At 44.4% G+C, this 19,012-nt stretch overlaps 1 protein-coding gene across 6 annotated transcripts in view; it reads right to left on the reverse strand.

Moving 5' to 3' along the window:
- The window catches only part of RFX3 (regulatory factor X3), a 224,251-nt gene that overhangs the window by 27,336 nt on the left and 177,903 nt on the right, over positions 1–19,012 (reverse strand). For all 6 annotated transcript variants that reach the window (XM_044286847.1, XM_044286829.1, XM_044286838.1 and 3 more), the window contains one exon: positions 2,884–3,065. In XM_044286847.1, the coding sequence (XP_044142782.1) occupies positions 2,884–3,065 (182 nt within the window). The remainder of the gene's footprint in view (positions 1–2,883; positions 3,066–19,012) is intronic.

Below are 19,012 nucleotides of genomic sequence, written 5' to 3' on the forward strand. Positions count from 1 at the left end.
AATGGTGCGGAACACTACGGAGTGCTTCCATGGGGTTTCATTCCGTACTTCTGTTCCGCAAAAAGATAGAACATGTCCTATCTTTTTGCGGAACGGGCGTATCGCGGACCCATTAAAGTGAATGGGTCCGCGTTCGGCTGCCCCACGGTCGGTGTTCGTGCATTGCAGGCCGCAGCACGGCCACGGGGCGCACACGTTCGTGTGCAGCAGGCCTAAAGGACATTAAAAAAAATATGGATCCTGCTACTGACGAACGCTCACTCTGGACTATAATTTATATACTGTTAATCTTTACAGGTTCTATCCTATATACATGGCAGTTATAAGAGTAAGGGCTCTATTAGAAAAACTTTTGGGCTAATTATTCGGAACATGTACATAGAAATACACTCATTCCTGATATCCAGCCTGTATAATCGTGCTACTGATCAGCCGCTAAACGAGCAAATGTCTTTCGTTAGTATGAAAGATACACAACTATCGGCAGCACATCTCCTTGTGTAATCAGGGATCTGCTGCCGATAATCAGTAAAAATGAATGAGGGAGGAACGGCTGCGGTATCAATCCTTCCTCTCACCTTCACTCTGTGTAACAGGCTGTGCAAACGAGTGCCGATGGATGCGTTTATTGTCCATCGGTGCTCGGCCTGATTGAACATCAAGAAGACTAACAGGGCCTTTAGATAAAGTTGAGGGGTGTACATATATCCCCCACTCCAGTGTAAAACACCATGTCAGCTATATTGGGGGTCTAAAACTCATCTTTAACATTGACATGTGCGTAAGTATTCACCCCCTTTGTTAGGAAGCCCATAAAAAGCTCTGGTGCAACCAATTACCTTGAGAAGTCACATAATTAGTGAAATGATGTCCACCTGTGTGCAATCTAAGTGTCACATGATCTCTCATTACATATACACACACCTTTTTTTAAATGCCCCACAGGCTGCAACACCTAAGCAAGAGGCATCACTAACCAAACACTGCCATGAAGACCAAGGAACTCTCCAAACAAGTAAGGGACAATGTTGTTGAGAAGTACAAGTCAGGGTTAGGTAATAAAAAAAATATCCAAATCTTTGATGATCCCCAGGAGCACCATTAAATCTATCATAACCAAATGGAAAGAATATGGCACAACAGCAAACCTGCCAAGAGACAGCTGCCCACCAAAACTCAGGGACCGGGCAAGGGGGGCATTAATCAGAGAGGCAGCACAGAGACCTAAGGTAACTCTGGAGGAGCTGCAGAGTTCCACAGCAGAGACTGGAGTATCTGTACATAGGACGACAATAAGCCGTATGCTCCATAGAATTGAGCTTTATGGCAGAGTGGCCAGAAGAAAGCCATTACTTTAAGCTAAAAACAAAAAGGCACGTTGTGAGTTTGCAAAAAGACATATGGGAGACTCCCAAAATGTATGGAGGAAGGTGCTCTAGTCTGATGAGACTAAAATTAAACTTTTCGGCCATCAAAGAAAACCCTATGTTTGTAGCAAACCCAACAACATCACCCAAAGAACACCATCCCCACAGTGAAACATGGTGGTGGCAGCATCATGCTGTGGGGATGTTTTTCAGCAGCCGGGACTGGGAAACTAGTCAGAGTTGAGGGAAAGATGGATGGTGCTAAATACAGGGATATTCTTGAGCAAAACCTGTACCACTCTGTGCGTGATCTGAGGCTAGGACGGAGGTTCACCTTCCAGCAGGACAATTAACCAAACACTTAAGTGGTTTAAGAGGAAACATGTAAATGTGTTGGTGCTGTTCTGTGGTCAGATGTAAAGATTGCTGTTCACAAGCGCAAACCATCCAACTTGAAGGAGCTGGAGCAGTTTTGCAAGGAGTTATGGGCAAAATCCCAGTGGTAAGATGTGGCAAGCTCATGGAGACTTATCCAAAGCGACTTGGAGCTGTGATTGCCGCAAAGGAGGCTCTACAAAGTATTGACTTTAGGGGGGTGAATAGTTATGCACATTGACTCTTTCTGTTATTTGGTCCTATTTGTTGTTTGCTTCACAAAAAAAAAAGAACACGGGGGGTGAATACTTTTGCAAGGCACTGTATTATCCATCTCCTAAAAATCACTTTTTTATTATATTTTATTCATTGATTTTATTGTGTTGCTATGAAAACAGGCACCTGAAGTTCGGGCCTGTCTGCAGCGCTGTTCACTGCAGCGTATACAGAATCCGGACACGTAGGGATGTATATAGTGTACATATTCTGGGGCACATTGATTAAGACCGGCGGTTTAAAGCCCCTGTGCTGACGGTGGATCCGCTGAAGTTATAAAGAGGTGCAGGCCTTGCTTCCTTGCTGGCTTACATTTAGACAATTTTCTATGCATAAAACAGGCGTACTTCCAGCCCATCCCTTTCCCTGCCCACGCCTACAATTTTAGACCGGGCGTGAGCGGGACAAAGTCACAGACAGCTGCACAACTAACTGTTATATAGGCGTATTTCAATATAGTAAATGACCCCCTCTGTGTTCTACAATAGATGCCGCAGTAAGAACAAGACTGGCAGGAGTACACATTGCTTTGCTATGGGGCCCTAAGAGGACGCTCTCACCACCTAATGTAAGAAAATTTAAACCGGTATAGGTAGCAATAATTAAAGGTACGTATAATAGCACCATAAATTCGAAAATCCTCAAAGTAGCAAAAAACCTCAATTTTGCTATTTCCCACAAAAAAGTACAATGTTCATGCACCTGACTAGGTCCCCTCAACCTCTGGGCTACTTAGCAAATGCTATGGCTATAGTTACACCCATGACAGAATCCATAAATCATATACAGTGAACAACGCTCTAGACAGGCCTAAACTTGAGCTTGAATGTTTAAGCATAGGGTAAGTCTATTTTTTCATACGAACCTGGTTCCCAGTCTTCTTGTTCGGAGTCCCATGAATATGGAACGGATAAGTTTTCCAAAGGATGCAGCATTGACTGGATCTAGTTTGTGCTCCTGACAGTGTCGAAGGTAATGATTGTATAGGGTACTTCTGGGGAGACTAACTCCTTCAGCAGTCTCATAGTTATCCAACAGCCACTGGAGCTGGAAGAGAAGAAAGGCACACTTGTCCTTAACATACACATACCAGACACTCTACACTGAAATCTAAAGTTACTGATAATTAAAGCCATATATAAACAATGCAAACCACTGTAATGAAAAGCTCTCTCTTAAAAAGACATAAGGCAGCTACTCAATAAAGCCAATAGAGTACTAATATGAGTAATAAAACGGCTTATAGTAGCATTTGATCTTTTTAGCTATTATACAAGTCCAGCCTTTGAATTGAAATGAAGCTAGAAAGTGCAATTGCGTTCATTTAAAAACAGCTGGAAATCGGCAATTTAATCTCTTTGCTCCAGTTATCAGGCAGTGCTTCCAATTTCCCCCAGTAGGCATTAGTAATAATCATACCCACTAGAGAACTGCTTGTATTGAAAATTGTTGCATTGCTAACATTTTTGTATATTTTTCGTTTTGCTTTTATAGATTCGTTTTTCTCTTTAAAAAAAAATAATGAATAGAAAAAAAATCTGAAAAAAAAAAAAACAGCTACTGTTACAAAATCCAGTTAACAAAAAAATTGTGCATTGCCATGTCATAAAAATGTTATCTTCTGTTAGTTAGAGGGATTGTCTCACCTGGAGGAATGTCGCTAGGATATGCCCCCATTGTCTAATAGGTGCGGGTCCCACCTCTGGGACCTGCATTTATTTTTATAATGGGGCCCTGAAATGAGGCTTTGAAAACAGCCGAGCGGTGTGCTCGGCTAGTTTCGGCAGTCCCGCTGAAATGAATAGGAAGCGCGCAGCACAAGCACGGCTAACTTTTATGGGACTGCCATAATAGCAGAGCCACCACTCGGCTATTTTCAGAGCTCCCATAGGAATGAATGAAGGGTGGCAGCGCATGTGCAATATGGGGACCCGCAACTATCAGACATTGGAGGCATATCCTAGCGATATGCCTCAATGTCTGAGGTTAGACAACCCCTCTAAATCTGATATGTATGGTTTTAAATAGTCTTACGATAAAGTGAACAAAATTAAGCCTTTGTAATACCCGTAAATGGGTGTACTACAATTAAATATTACATTCATGATGGATCAGGCAAAACAGAACAGAACAACCAACAAATGTGTCCAGTGCTAGTCAGAAGAAGCTCCTTCTAGAGCACAGATCCTTATTGGGCGGGAAGAGTCACTCTGCGGCCTGTGTACAGGAGGTCCTGTGTGGTGGGACTGAGCTACTGGGCATGTGTGTCCACTGGCACTGGTCATATTAGATGGACATTCTGAGATTAGAATCAAAAAGACACTAGGGGGCGCTATAAAATGTATGTAACAGCAATATATACACACAGGAGCATTTTTGTAAATGTTTCCAAATGAAAACTATTATGTTTTGCATGCTCTAACTGTGATATTTGATATTTAATCTTGGAGATAAGATTATTTATTTTTCTCCCCTATATAGTGCTGACATATTCCGTAGCGCTTTACAGACATCATCTTAACTGTCCCCAGTGGAGCTCACAATCTAAGGTCCCTATCAGTATGTGTTTGGAGTGTGGGGGGGAAACCGGAGTATCCAGAGGAAACCCACACAAGCAAAGGGAGAACATACAAACTCCATGCGGAAGTTGTCCTTAGTTGGAATTGAACCTTGGACCTCAATGCTGCAAGGCACCAGTGCTAACCACTGAGCCTCCATGCTTCCATAGTAATACTTTACGCCAAAACCAATAAACAGTAAGCTATAATCATACAAATATTAAAATCCAATGGCTAATATTTCTGCTTGGCTAATGTACTGTCAGGATAAGTCATCAATATCAAATTGGTAGGGGTCCAACACCCCCACCGATCAGCTGTCCCAGGCTGCTGCAGCGCCACTACACCGTGTACGGAACTGTCTGCCTCCGCTCCGTCCACTGTATAGTTTTCAGTACTGCAGCCGCCCAAAACAGCTGATTGGTAGGGATGCCAGGTTTTGGACCTCAACCCATCTATAACTGATGACCTGTTCTGAGCCTGGAAAACCCCTTTAATCTCCAACTTGATTGACCCTTGCTTTACTCACAGAAGACTTTTGGAGATAATTCCATGCATATTATTTCAGCAGACCCTGCGGATTTCGACCTATATATAGTAAGGATATATCGCTAGGATATGCCCCGATTGTCTGCGGGTCCCATCTATAATATCGAGAACGGGGCCCCGCAAGTGAAGGAGGGTGCACTGCGCATGCACAGCCGCCCTCCATTCATTTTCTATGGGGCCTGCGAAAATAGTCGAGCACCGGTTCAGCTTTTTCCGTCGGACCCATAGAAATGAATGGGAGCAGGGCTCCGTTCTCGATATAGGTGCGAGTCCCAGCGGTGGGAACCACACCTATAAGACAATGGGGCATATCCTTGCGATATGCCCCCATTGTCCATGATGAGACAACCCCTTTAAGACATATACTGTATTTATTACACTATTGGAGTTTCAGCTTGGTGATACTAGTTAAATACTGAGGATATAGCTTGTGTTCCCCTGTCCAGCATGTTTTCTAACGATCCCTCAAATATACAGAGGATAATTATTAGATTACAGAGATCATTTTAAATAGAATTTGCATCTTTGTAGGCAAACTTTTCATTCCCACCAAAATAGATCTATCATAATATATCTTAAAAGGGCTCAGAGATTTGCTTTTCCTTTAAAAAAAAAAACGAATTCCCCTTCATTACCAGAAAGTTAAATGATAAAATTCTGTCTGCCTGCTGCCACCACAAAGAAACATCCATATTGTTAAGCTGGGTGGGTTCATATGTAGGTCCTGTTGGGATTTTTCTACACCGTTGCCTTTTTAGAGGCTTTTTTTGTGGTAGAAACACCTGCTCCAGGTGGTAGCTGAAGGTCTATGGGAAAACTGAAATGCAGGACATAAGTAGTTTTTTTGCTCCTGGCACTTATGTTCATTGGGTGTCATTTTTTGCTGTAGCTCTTGGTGTTTTTTTTTTTTTTAAACAGGCAATATCACATCACCTTTTCTATGGGGGGGGGGGGGGGGGGGGGGGAAACGCCATAAAGAAATGGTAGTGGACACAGGCACAGCTTGCAAAAATATTTTTACAGCCCCCATCCCCCAACAAAGGACAGTGAAAGGATGCGCCCATCTATGATCACATGGCTAAAATATGTGCAAGCAAAAAGAGTGCATATGGTCACATTTTCTCACTAAAATCAATGGAAAGCTTATGGTAGTATATTTACTGCATACTATGCTATGTAAAATGGCCAGTATGTTTGGGCTGTGTGAAAATACAGAATACATGTGTCTGATGGCCTGGGGTCCAACCACTGTGACGAGAGCGAAAAGCCCAAATTTCACAGTGTGAATGGAGTGGTGGTGTGCCATAATAAAGCAGTATGCAGTTAACTCCTGATCTCCCTCTAGTGGTTGATGCAGACCATCTGAATCTCATCATTTAAAGGGAACCTGTCATGTGGATATTTGATTATAATCTAACTAATTATATACAATCATTGACTACTAAAAAGTACCTTAGATGTATTCACTTACTGGTGTGACAGATGGTTACCTCATAATATACACACAAAGATGCCGCATGCCAATGAGCTGATTGGAGTCCAGCGTGATGTCATTGAGTCCAGCGTATATTTAATTCAGAGGTATAGCCACTCCCCTGCCCACCTGCTGCTGATTCATATGGAAAATAACTGTCAATCAGCAGCAGGTGGGCGGGGAGAGTCAGGAGCTCATGAATATTCATGACTCATCATTATCAGCTGAAGCTTTTCAATACAAGATGTTGGCAGATTGACTGGGTCAATTAAAGAAAGTGACCCAGCATTTTGCTAAGCGAATCAGTCACTTATTTATGTTGCCCTTAGTTAGGACACTAAACTGGTGACAGGTTCCCTTTAACTTCATATTTACGTATACAGAACTCTATAACAGAACTGCTGCCTTTTCATTCTCAGGATCAATGTAGTTTTCAAGGGTCACACTCCCACAATCAAAGTGATGGCATATCCTAGGAATACACTTTTATATTACTGGATGTGGATGCTGTCTACTGAATGTGGCCATCTTTTTAGTGTAAACGACTTTTTGGTGCAAGGGAGAGTAAATACAGGCGTGCACACATATATATATATATAACTATGTTTAAGTTCATGTATGTATTACCTCATGTAGCTCTTTTTCCATATGCCACTGATTTCCATTTCTTTTGTAATACTTTCCATTTTAATCTAATAGTTGTATAATAGATCTCAACCCTCACCCTGGACACAATTTCCAAAAAATGAAAATGACATATTATAGGAGAAGGGTCTATTAAGAGAAAAAGGGAGCATCAAGAAAGGTGGAGCAATGACAAACTCCTGAATGCTGAAGGAAAATCTATTATAAATACACAAGAAATATTATAGTTATTCTTCAGCTACCGAATTGCTCTGGTCCCAGGTGTACAGACCTGGAGCACAAAAGATTTTGTGTTCTTTTCTACAAAAACACAATGCAGGTTAGCCTTCACTAGGGTGAGGGACAGAATAGAGCTCAAGCTTTTCATTACTCGTAGGTATGCTTTTTGCTGAAACATAGGGGACTGAAGTACTGTAAAAAGGTTACCAACATGGATTTTTTTATTAGAATTTTTTAAACAGATGTTTAGGAACCAGTACGTCAATATTATTGCATTGTTTTAATTGACAGCGCAAGAATTCCAGCTGTTATTAATAGTTAATTGAGTGAGGAGTACATAGGTTACTTAAAGAGGACCTTTCACTTGTAAAAACAATGTGAACTAAGTATGCTGACATGGAGAGCGGCGCCCGAGGATCTCACTGCACTTACTATTATCCCCGGGCGCCGCTCCGTTCTCCCGTTATGCCCTCCGGTACCTTTGCTCTGTAAGTTATAGTAGGCGGTGTCTGCCCTTGTCCTGTGGGCGTCTCCTTCTCCTAGGCTGCAGTGCTGGCCAATCGCAGCGCACAGCCTGGGAGTTTTTTTTCTCCCAGGCTGTGAGCTGTGCGCTGCGATTGGCCAGCACTGCAGCCTAGGAGAAGGAGACGCCCACAGGACAAGGGCAGACACCGCCTACTATAACTTACAGAGCAAAGGTACCGGAGGGCATAACGGGAGAACGGAGCGGCGCCCGGGGAGAATAGTAAGTGCAGTGAGATCCCCGGGCGCCGCTCTATATGGCAGCATACTCAGTTCACATAGTTTATACAAGTGAAATGTCCTCTTTAAAGTGGTTATCTGGGGACACCAATCAGTGTATTACATGGAATAAAATGACTTGCTAATACAGATGCTCCACTAGGGCGCTGATTCCCTATTTGGAACACAGTCTCCGGGTCATATTCTGGCTGCATGTCCATCAACATCAGAAGAAGGGTTGGCAGGGATACAGGAGGCAAGACGGGACATGACAGGACTTGCAGTTTTCAAAGCATACTGAAACTACATGTCATGCCTAAGGCCTAGTTCACACCTCAGTGATTTGGTCAATGTTTAGTCATTGATTTCCATCAGTGATTGTGAGAAAAAAACTGAAGTGACGCCTACATAGATATAAGGTATAATGGAAAGATCTGCATTCTGACCCACATCTGTGTTTTTGACTTGGACCTAGTTTTGGCTCACAATCACTGATGTGTGAGCTAGGCCTAACACCTGGAAGCCTGGAGCAGCTATAGTGTTAAATTTAAGGGGTTGTCTCTACTCAGACATTGATGGCATATTGCTAGGATATATATACAGTATCTCACAAACCTGAGTAGAATCCCTCAGATTTTTAAAATATTTTATTATATCTTTTCTTGAAACAACACTGAAGATATGACACTTTGAGACAATGTAAAGCAGTCAATGTACAGCTTGTATAACAGTGTAAGGGCTCTTGCACAAAGGGGGCAACGTCCGTGCGGCGGCCGGGATGGATCGAGACCCATTCAACTTGAATGGGTCCGTGATCCATCCGTACCACAAAAAAAAATGGAACAATTTCTATTTTTTTGCGGTGCGGAGGCACGGACAGAAACACCACTGAAGAACTCCGTAGTGCTTCCGTGGTGTTCCGACTCGTGCTTCCGTTCCGCATTTCCATGATTGCAGACCCTTTCAAGTGAATGGGTCGCATCAGTGATGCCGAGTGCACACGGGCCGGTGCCCGTGTATTGCGGACCTGCCATATGTGGGCCGCAATACGGCCACAGGCACACAATGTTTATGTGCAAGAGGCCTAAATTTGGTGTGCCCTCAAAATAACTCCATTAATGTCTAAACCGCTGGCATCTTTACATTGTATCAAAGTGTCATATCTTCAGTGTTGTCCCATGAAAAGATATAAAATATTTACAGAAATGTGAGGGGTGCACTCACTTTTGGGAGATACTGCACATAGCTGTGCATTGTGTATTTCTGGTGGTCCCTAGATGTTTTGAGTTGAAACATATGGACAAAAACATTAGTGATGCACACTATGCACTTGATTAAACCCATGTGTTTGGTTAAGCTATGTTCACATATGCATTGACCATTTATGATCTTCCAGGCAAGTCTGGGTGTGTGTGGTTCCTGACTAGCTTTTAACTCCAGAAGATGAAGCCAACAGCTTGCTCTGGAGTTATAAACTAGTCAAGAACCGCACACACCCAGATGTGCCTGGAAGATCATTAAAAGTCACATAGTCCAACAATCCTTGGCAATTCTTGGAATTAGTTCCTAGTCTGATGGCCAAAACAAATAAGTGAGCTTCCCAATTAGTCAACCCATGGTTTCAATCTGGTGGTGTCTGATCCAATGTGGAGGAGCATAGTTAAGCCCCTGGTATTCACAAGAGCCTTATGAGCCATAGAACAGGTAATATACCTGACCGTACCAAAAAGGGCAAAAAGCAACCACTAAAAGGATCCGTACAAATGATAGTGGTGCAAATATGCAAAACTAAAAAAATACAATACTTTACGATAAGTATATAAAATTAGTTCTATAAATTGTACAGACTTTATTATATACATATATATATATATATATTAAGGATTTGCTCTGGTAGGCAGGGTAAGCGGACGCAATACAAAGGCAAGACCACGGTTGAAAAAGTAAAAGTCCAGTGTTTATTTACACAGAAAAGGCAGAAAAGAAAAAAAACAATGCTTTTCAGAGTCCTGGAGTTATTTCACACAGCAGGAGCTCCCAAAATAACATAAATCACCTGGCAGACCACAGCAGGCTTTAGGGTGCCTGACTCCCAGCAAGCGGCTCTCATGCAGCTCTCAGCCTTGCAGTATGGCGGATCTCCTCAGCTCCCAAAAAACACAGATCTTCCACAGTTCCACTATCACTTGGAGGAACATACCACACCAGAAACCAAGCCAAAACTTGGCCTGGACGTGGGGAACAGCCACCTACCCTGCTCTTTGGCTGCTTCCAATAAGAACAGGCCCGGATTGGCTTTACAGCCACACTAAGTAAAACAGTGCCAGCGAGCACTAGCTGCCGCTGACACACAAAATTACCGGTTTTTATCTCACCGAGGTTACTGGCACGTAGCTTCCATCAATGACAGACCCTTGCGCCTTCCTACAATATATATATATATATATATATATATATATTTGGGTTTCGCTAGACCGGATTAGCGGACGCAGTATAGAGGCAACAACAAGTTATTTGGATCAAACAGTTCAGTGTTTTATTCGCAAGTGACAAAACAAGCAGTCATAAACAAGCAAAAAAGTTACCTTGCGGTGTTGGTTGTAATTCACACCATGCGGCAATTCGGTCTCCTTGAGCATAGCAGCACCAACCTGTTTTCACGCAAAACAGGTAGCAAGCCTTCATCCAGAAAACGCTTCTGAGCCTAGCTGCCTATTTAAGGACAGACAGGCGCTGCCAAAACCCGGACCAGCACTTAAAATCCGATCCAGTATTTGACCTCACCTGACTGTAAACCAGCCCAGCAGCACATGCTGGGAGGAAAATACCTGTTTTCCAAGACCAAACCTCTCACTGTGTCACATACCACCCTCCCTCCTTCCCCACCCTTTGTTCAACCCTGAGGGGGTGACCACACGCCAGACAGTGTACCCGGGACAGGGCATCCGTGTTTTCCTGTAACCAGCCTGCCCTGTGTTCCACCGAAGTTTTGTTGGGAGCGAAACCATTGGGTGACCCGGGCATTTCTGTCCTTGGCCTGGCTCATCCACTTGAGAGGGGAGTGGTCAGTCACCAGGCGGAATTTTCTCCCCAATAAATAATAGCGGAGAAATTCTAGTGCCGACTTGATAGGCACTCTCTCTCCACTATACTATACCGGGTCTTGGCTGGGGTGAGCTTACGGCTGAGGAAGACAACTGGATACTCCTCCCCGTTGACTTCCTTAAATAGTACAGCACCGAGGCCTACTTCGGATGCATCAGTCAGTACTATAAATTCCCTTTTGAAGTCGGGCGTCACCAAAACCGGGGACCCGCACAGGGCCGACTTCAAAGCAGAGAAAGCTTCTTCGGCCCGATCATCCCAGCGAACCATCATTGACTTGTGTCCCTATAAGAGCCCTGTCAAGGGCGTTGCTAGAGTAGCAAAGTGGGGAACAAACCTAATGTAATGGCCCACCATTCCCAGGAATGACTTTATTTGCCTAGTGGTGACAGGTCGGGGCCAATTCCGTATCGCCTCTATTTTGTTCACTTGGGGTTTGATGACTCCACATCCAATGACATACCCCAGGTACTTAGCCTCTTCTAACCATATCGCAAATTTTTGGGGGTTAGCGGTTAGGCCAGCTTTCCGAAGGAAGTCCACTACAGCCTGCACTTTGGGTAGGTGACTTTCCCAGTCAGTATTGTTGATGACAATATCGTCCAGGTAAGTCGAAGCGTACCAACGATCTGGACGAAGCACAATGTCCATTAGTCGCTGAAAAGTGGCGGGGGCGCCATGCAGACCAAAGGGTAAGACCATATATTGATACAGCCCCTCAGGCGTGATGAAGGCAGTTTTCTCTTTGGCAGCCTCCGTTAAGGGCACCTACCAGTACCCTTTCGTGAGGTCCAAAACAGAAAAATACTGGGCTTGTCCTAACCTCTCGATGAGCTCATCCACCCGGGGCATGGGATGCACATCGAATTTGGAAACCTCGTTAAGTTTTCGAAAGTCGTTACAAAACCGCAACGCCCCGTTTGGCTTGGGTATCAATACTACAGGACTGGCCCACTCACTTTTTCACTCCTCAATGACTTCTAGCTGCAACATTGGCTGCACCTCCTCCGATATGGCTTGTCGCCAAGCCTCGGTATGCTTTTAATCAGACTTTTGCCTGAGGCTCAGTGACAATGTCATGCTGGATTATGGAAGTGCGTCCAGGGAGGTCCAAGAACACATCTGTGTTCCGACTAACGAACTCCCTGCCCTCCTGAGTCTGTTTAGAGGAGAGGCTGTCAGAACTTTTTACTGTGGCAGCCGCCTCTCTTGCATCAGACAGAGGGGCCGGTATCTCTTCTCCTAGAAAACCCAGCCGCAGGCTGTCTTCTGTACAGGTTTCCCTATCTTTACATGGTTTGAGTAAATTCACATGGTAAACATGCTCTGGCTTTTGCCACCCTGGCTGGTGTACCTTGTAGTTTACAACTCCACCAACCAAAACCCGATCACCTGGGTTAAAGATCCGGACCCGAGCCTGCCAATTATAGACCCGACTCTGGGGTCGCTGAGCTGCCACCATATGCTCCCTAACAAGACGCAACACTGTCTCTATCTGATCTTGCATCTGGGCATCTCCACTTTTATGTGGAGTGGGGTTGTTGTTCCCATGCCTCTGGCCACGTCCAAGGGACCGCGAGGGTGTCTGCCATATAGCAGTTTGAAGGGCGAGAACCCAGTAGAGGCCTGGGGTACCTCTCGCACTGCGAACATGAGATAGGGCAGAAGGAGGTCCCAGTCCTTCCCATCTTTAGACACTACCTTTTGCAACGTATTTTTTTATGTTTGGTTAAACCGTTCTACCAGACCGTTTGCGGATGGTAAACGGATGTCCGTAGTTGTTTAATGTGCAGCAACATACAGAGTTCCTTCATCACCTTGGACATAAAAGGGGTCCCTTGGTCGGTCAGAACCTCTTTAGGTAGTCCTACTCGGGAAAACATCTCCATTAACTCCTTAGCTATGAGTTTGGCCGAGGTATGTCGCAGTGGCACCACCTCTGGGTACCAAGTGGCGTAGTCTAGAATGACTAAGATGTGTTGATACCCTCTGGCGGACTTTGGTACTGGGCCTATGAGGACCATAGCTATTCGGTCAAGCGGTACTTCAATAATCGGGAGAGGTACTAGGGGACTACGGAAATGTGGCTGGGGGCTAGTTATCTGGCAGGTCGGGCAAGACTTACAAAACTCTTCCACTTCTTTGAATATGCTGGGCCAGTAAAAACGCTGTAGAATACGATCCAAAGTTTTCTGCAGCCCCAGGTGACCCCTGAGAACGTGCTGGTGGACTAGATCTAAGACAAGTTTTCAATAAACCTTCGGGACCACCAACTGTTCAATATGCTCACCCCGTAGTTGGTTTGCCTGATACAGCATATCCCGATGAACCATCTACTATTAAGATTTTCCCAGGCGTGGGATAGGGTTGGGTCCCGACTATGGGTGGTACCAAAATTATCCCCGGAGACATTGAGGTCTTCCAATTAAGGACCCGGTGGAAAATCCTCCATGTCTCCCACGATCACACTTAGCGGGGTTGTCTTCCCCTCTTCCACCGAAGTGGCGGTCACCCCTACCGCTGGCTCTTCGGTCTCAGGGTCCTGGTCTCCCCCTGAGCCGGGTCACTCTGCTAGGGTTACCCCTGTCTCATGGGTATCAGTCACTCTCATAGCAGGCCACAGTGCCGGTAAGCCCTGGAAGTCTCTCCCTATCTATTATGAGTTCATAACGTAGATTTGTGGCGACAGCTACCTCGTGGGTCCATCTACCGGCCACTGTGGTTAGAGACACCAGCGCGGTGGGGTAGTCTTTTAAGTCTCCGTGGATGCACATTACCCCGACTTTCCTGACAGTATACTCAGTGGACCGCACCAGGGCAGCCCAAACTAGCGTCACCAGACTCCCTGAGTCCAGCAGAGCCTCTGCCAGAGTGTCTCTCACTTCCACCTGGCACAAGTGATCTAGAGACTCCGGGGTACCTGTTGCACACAGCCTCCTGGCATATAGCGACTGACGGTAGCCATAGTTAGTGTCCATAGGCTCAATCCGATGGGGACAGTCAGCCCTTAAATGGCCAGGCTCCTGACACTGCCAGCAGACTATCGGAGCCAGGTCCGCCATGGGTACATCCCGGACGGGTTTTATCGGCTAAAATCTCCGGGCCTGGGGTGGAGATTTCTGGGGTTTGCCGACCACCCTCCTTTAGATTCCTGGTAGATTCATACCGCTCCACCAGGTCCACCATCTCAAGGGCATTGCCAGGAGACACCTTGACCGATCCAATGCTGGAGAGAGTATGGCAAAGCCCTCCAGAACATATCGGCTAACAGACGATCCAGCATAGCAGTGGGACTCAGCATGTCCGGCTGTAGCCATTTTTGCAAGAGGTGAAGTAAGTTATAATACTGGGATCTTGCAGGCTCAGTCGGGTTGAACCCCCACTGATGCACCCGCTGGGCCCGGACCAACACATTCACCCCCAGTCTTTCCAGAATCTCACCCTTGATTTTCTGTCAGTCGTCCGCTTGATCTTCCAGGAAGGCGAAATACACCCGCTGGGAATTGGATGCCAGGAACGGAGCAACAACCTCATACCACTGGTCATGGGGTAGCTTTTCCCTGATGGCCACTTTCTTGTACATCACCAGATAGGTTTCGATGTCGTCTGTGGGGGTCATCTTAGGAATCGCGGCCCGGACTGTCTGCAAAGCCATCACGTGTTGTAGCAGCAACTGGTTAGTCTCCTGCTGCTGCTTATTAGCCTCGCGTTGCTGCGGGTTTGTCTCTCGCTGCTGCAGATTAGCCTCCATGGGGGCCTTTACAACAGTCTCCATTTTGTTGTGGGACACTGGTTGTAATACAGCTGGTTTAATGTACGACATACAACCGTGCCTGAAAATTGCAGTAACCAAAAATATCAGCGTTCACGCCAGCGTCACTACTCTTGCCCGCATCCTCCATCCTCCACCAATTGTGAGGTTTCACTCTGGTAGACAGCATTAGCAGACGTAGTATAGAGGCAACAACAAGTTCTTTGGATCAAACAGTTCAGTATTTTATTCACACTTTAGGCAAGTGACAAAACAAGCAGTCATATACAAGCAAAAAGTCACCTTGCGGTGTTGGTGGTAATTCACACTATGCAGCAATTCTGCCTTAAAGAGTCCTTGCTCATAGCAGCACCAACCTGTTTTCACTCCAAACAGGTAGCAAGCCTTCTTCCAGACATAAGGCTCCCCGATCCCAACACAGAGACATGGTTTCTGAGCCCAGCTGCCTATTTAAGGACAGCTGCCAAAACCCAGACCGTTACATAAAATCCGGTCCGGTACTTGACCTCACCTGGCTGTAAATCAGCCCAGCAGCACATGCTGGGAGGAAAATACCTGTTTTCCCAGACCAAACCTCTCACTGAGTCAGCTTCTTAAGGCTCATAGTCTTTGTGTATGTTACTTACTTTGTCATGAGTCCATAGACTAGACTAATACATTGCCTTCAGAATGAGAGCTCTTACACGCAGAGAAAAAGATGCTGTAAATTGTAATTAAAATATTAAAGTAATATGAATTATAATCCTGATGGCAAAATATTTTTCATGCATGAGAATGAATGATTACAAAAACAGCAATGTTTCTGTCACCGCTGAGTGCTTTATAAATGACACATAATAACATTTCTCAAGGCTTGTTGGAATTCTGTGAGCATTTCAATTCACTTTTCAGCAAGTGCATTGTTCTTCCAGCATACGATGAACAAAATATCAACCATTTGAACTATTAACCCACGTCTATAGTTTGCAGACTATTATTTATTATGTATCGTAAAAGCAAATGTGCCAGTGAGATTAAGGACAATTATATTCTCTGACCTTTGCATGTTGTCCGTGTTAATTAGACTACACATACATTTTAAAAGGTGAACAGTGCCTTGACTACCCCCAAAAGCAGGTCTGAAAGAAAAACATTCCCTATGCAAAGAATGGATTTACTGAATAGCTTATGTCTTGTTCCTAATTAGTCACATATAATGAGATACAGTACATTTACCACAGGTTCTGTTCTTGTAAAATTCCTAGCATAAAAACTGTTATATCATATAGTACAAATAAATATGGAGAAAACCAAAAATATTATGTATGACATTAGTTGTTCTAATCCTTAAAGGCTTATTCCTATCTGGACATTTATGGCAAATCCACAGGATATGCCGCCTCTAGGGTCCAGTCTTGCGTCGCCCAGTGGAGAGTTAGCTGCACATGCACAAATCTCTCCGTTCACTTCTATGGGAGTTCAGAAAATAGCAGAGTAGGCTCGCCCTGCTATGCATGGAACTCTCATTGAAGTGAATGGAGACAGACACACATGCAGGGCAATGCAGAGATGGGACACACACTGGACGGACATTAACTAGTTAATGCAAAATCATGTACCTCATTTGTGTTAATGAAATGTATGTAGCTGGCTCAAAAGCTGAGCCTGCTCCAAACACAATGGGTGCTGGCTTTATAATACAACAGAAACCCTCCTGTTGTGATCGGGATCCGAGGTGACTCTGATCTCGGTCATTTAACCCTTTAGATGCCGCAGGTAAACTGAGACTGCCGCATCTGAGGCCTTAGACCAGGGGCTCCATTTGTCCTACTACTGGAGCCCCCACTGTGAAATTGTGGGGCTCTGATTGATTGCTGTGGAAGACTGCAGCCTTGTGAAGGCTCCTAGGCCTGCCAAAACAGACTGCCTGTTAAAAGAAAGTATTCTATTGGTACAAGCAATCACAAGTCTGTGGAACAAGTGATCACATATTAAAATCCCTTAAGGGAACTAAAAATTACAGGAAAAAAAAAAAAGCTTTTAAAAATATAACAAAAATATAAAAACATAAAAAATTCAAACCACCCCATTCCCTACTTGTCATATAAAAATAAGCAATAAAAATAAATAAACATAATGTCTGAACTATTCAAATATTTATGGTAATTGTGCATGGTTAAAGTTGTAACAGAAAACAGAAAAAAAATACACTTTTTTGTCGCATTGCCTCCCCCCCCCCAAAATATAAATACAAATATAAATTACAAATAAGGCATATGTATCTCAAAATGGTACCAACTAACTACAGCTCATCCTACAAAAAACAAGCCTCACACGGCTCCACAGACTGAAACATAAAACAGTTATAGGTGTCAAAATATGGTGATATAATATTTTTTTTAAAAGGTTTATGTTTCTTAAAAAATATGTAGGTATTGTAATTGAGATTGAAATACCCGCGCTAGTTAAGAGATGAACTTAAGTAGGTAATGGAATGTAATGGCTATATAGGCACAGATATTATTATTCAAATAATGTTTCTACCTGTACAGAGGATGGAGAGTAGATAGTAACTTCATTCTCCTCTTCTCCAGCAAAGCAATAAGTGTTCTCTCGGAGCGCTCCTGGCTCTACTTACTCCGCATGTGCCGCTCCGGCCGGTAGCAGACATGCGCGTGAAGGAGCAGGCAGGTAAAAGTTTGGGAGCGTGTTGGTGTGACATCACAACGTTTCTAAGGATGCTTCCAAGGGACAAAATTAATCCAACACGTTTCGGAGCCAACAGGTTGCTTCATCAGGGACAGTATGCGCTTCTGTCCTATGGGTTTAAATAAGCGCCCGTTTCCCATGACAACACCTGCAGATCTCGCCGGATTTTTTTTTTCTTTTCAGATACTCATCAATATAATCTATAACAGTCTCAGTCCCGTCATTATGTGAAGTATCTACTATTAGAGGGTGGGTGATTCAATTTCCCTATATGGAGTATCTACTGTTAAAAGGCGAATAATTTGATTTCTTGATTTAAGCTAGGCTATTCAGTATAAATATCCATTTACTCTCACAACGTGACATTTGTTTAATAGTATCCCCGCCCCTTATATCCACTTTAACCTTTTCTATACCACCAAATGATGAACCAGCCGCATGATGTTCTGCATAATGGTGTGATAGTGGATGTCCGTCAAAATTTTTATGTATATTTTTGTTCCCCAATTCTTATTTTCATCATACGTTTAGTTCTACCTACATATATTTTCGGGCAGGGGCATTTTATATACCGTATTTTCCGGCGTATAAGACGACTTTCTAACACTAGAAATTATTTTCAGAAGTCGGGGGTCGTCTTATACCCGGGTATATTCTAACCCCCAGGCGTTCCTATGGTGACGGGGACGCTTGCCTAGGGGTTAGAATATATAATCGGATTTGAGTTTTCACGATCTCACTGAGATCGTGAAAACTCAGATCCGATGGTATATTCTAACCCCCAGGTGTTCCCAAGGTGACGGGGACGCTTGCCTGGGGGTTAGAATATACCATCGGATCTGAGTTTTCACGATCTCACTGAGATTGTGAAAACTCAGATCCGATGGTACATTCTAACCCCCAGGCGTTCCCATGGTGACGGGGACGCTTGCCTGTCCCTCCCTCCCCCCTGTGCTGCCGCGCCACGAATCCTGGATCCCAGCGCCGCCCCTCTCAATTTATTCACTGTAGGGCTGCTGCAGCTTCACAGCGCAGCAATGTATCAGCCGCTCAGCAGTATAATATCTAAAGACTATTTCTTAACCTGTTGTAACTTGAACTTGAAATCAGCGCTATGATCTTCATTACCTTACAATAAAGCTCCAGTAACAGGCATGGCCGCGGGTGGCGTAGCGTCACTCACTCATGTGATGTGCCTGCTCCCCCCACTTTATGAATGAAGCAGGCGGAGCAGGTGCGTCAC

This window comes from Bufo gargarizans, chromosome 1 (genome assembly GCF_014858855.1).
Source record: "Bufo gargarizans isolate SCDJY-AF-19 chromosome 1, ASM1485885v1, whole genome shotgun sequence".
Taxonomy (NCBI): Eukaryota; Metazoa; Chordata; class Amphibia; order Anura; family Bufonidae; genus Bufo; species Bufo gargarizans.